Below are 1706 nucleotides of genomic sequence, written 5' to 3'. Positions count from 1 at the left end.
AAAATTTATATACACAAAAATTTTCAATAATTAGAGCACCATTGCAACAGCATATTCCTGAGAACAAATCAAGTAAAAAAAAGTCCTGTACTACTTTTCCCTCCGAAAAACAGTTATCGAAATATCATAAGCTAAACATGGAAAAAGTTATAAATTTTCTCTTGAATATCTCAAAAAGTATTATACAACTAAAAAAATGTTTTAAACAAAAGTTGTTCATATTAATTAGTAGAATAAGATACTATAATAAACAATTGAGGGTTCCATTAAAAAAATTGAAGGTGACCTTCACGTGACCTTCAAACAACTATTCAAGGTCACATAAATGATACCGTCTTATGTTCCCCTCGAAACCAAACAACTTTTGTTTGAAACGACCAAAGATAAAAAGTTATTTGGGGTGGGACATTAAATTGGGACACCCTGTATATTAAAGGCAGTTTAGTGAATATTTACTTTCAGTTTCTGAAATATTTGTTCGGATATATTTAAAAGTTGCAAATTAAAAACAACAGTAAATAAGAGCATGCAATCTTTGTTCAAAAAGCAAATACTGTTTTTTCTGCATAATAGTAACACAATTACTCCCATAATTATTACGATTATCATCAGTCTTCAGTCATCTGTCTCTTATACTTACCCATCACTTTTATCTTTTAATATTAATGTTCTATTTACCCTGTTTCAAACAAAATAATTTTTGTCTCAAATATTTTTCAGGAAACAGTTTTGATATAAATATTTATGTTTATTTTCATATTTGTGACATTCTGTATTTCTAATGCAAATTTTTACAAATTTTTGTATTGCTCTTTAATATTTCATTATGTACTATTGTAATTGTAAACCTAACAATCTTGTACTTTTTACTTTTTATAGGTTAAACCTCGAACATTTCTTACGTATGTTTACCGATAGATGTGAAAATATTCTGAAGACTGAATTACTGCATAAAGGTATACCTAGCAATAATTAATAATTTTTAAAAAAGAATAGTAAAAGTGGTATAATTGAATACATAATATTTAAATGTTACAGATGTAAACCAATCAGATTGCTTCTTTAAATTAGATTAGGTTTGTTTAAGTTTTTTCTTGACTCAAATTAGATTCTACATGTCCTTCAAATAAAACATGTCCAAATTAAACGTTCATGAAGTAATAGTAATAAAATAACAAATAGAAAACTTACTGAAATAAAAAAATTTGAATAAATTAAATTTATTAAAAAATATCTTTATCTTTGATTATTATAATTTTCTTGTACTTATTATTGAAAATATTGATATGATTTACACTCTGTTTTGCAGAAAGTAACAGTTATATACATAATTCCACGTCTGATGAAGAATATGTTCAATGTGTGCCTTGTGTAACAAAATCTAACGTATTACACAATATTGAAAATGATAAAAGAATAAATATAGCTACAATAATGCCATTACAAGGATTATTGAATCGTGAAGAAAAAAATAATTCAAAGCGTGTAAAGCGTAAAAATAAAAGAAAACTGTTAAGCACTGATAAAGGTAAGAACGTAAATTTTAATGTCATATTTGTGTCACGTTCTACAAATTTAATATTTATATTTAATATTCTATTAGTAACAAAAATAATTAAATTTATGTTCATTATTTTTTAAAGGCTTCTGATTATTCGCTGCAGTTGCCTTATTTGATGATGTCAAAAGTAAAAAATTACACGCTG

The 1706-nt window shown here is 25.4% G+C and overlaps 1 protein-coding gene across 2 annotated transcripts in view; it reads left to right on the top strand.

Annotated features, from left to right (window-relative positions):
- LOC105557506 overlaps nt 1-1388 on the top strand; it is an 11018-nt gene extending 9630 nt beyond the window's left edge. Inside the window, exons 8-10 of one of the 2 annotated variants that reach the window (XM_012004760.1) lie at nt 880-956; nt 1039-1076; nt 1310-1388. In XM_012004760.1, the coding sequence (XP_011860150.1) occupies nt 880-956; nt 1039-1076 (115 nt within the window). In that variant the 3' untranslated portion in view covers nt 1310-1388. Of the gene's footprint in view, nt 1-879; nt 957-1038; nt 1077-1309 lie in introns of those variants that run through there. The other variant, XM_012004761.1, reaches the window with a different exon arrangement.
- The last annotated feature ends 318 nt before the right edge of the window (nt 1389-1706 follow it).

Source organism: Vollenhovia emeryi, unplaced genomic scaffold (genome assembly GCF_000949405.1).
Source record: "Vollenhovia emeryi isolate VEMERY1.0 unplaced genomic scaffold, V.emery_V1.0 DF939466.1, whole genome shotgun sequence".
NCBI classification, from domain to species: domain Eukaryota; kingdom Metazoa; phylum Arthropoda; class Insecta; order Hymenoptera; family Formicidae; genus Vollenhovia; species Vollenhovia emeryi.
Note: the sequence above shows the minus strand (reverse complement) of the source record. Positions and strands in the feature narration are given on the sequence as shown.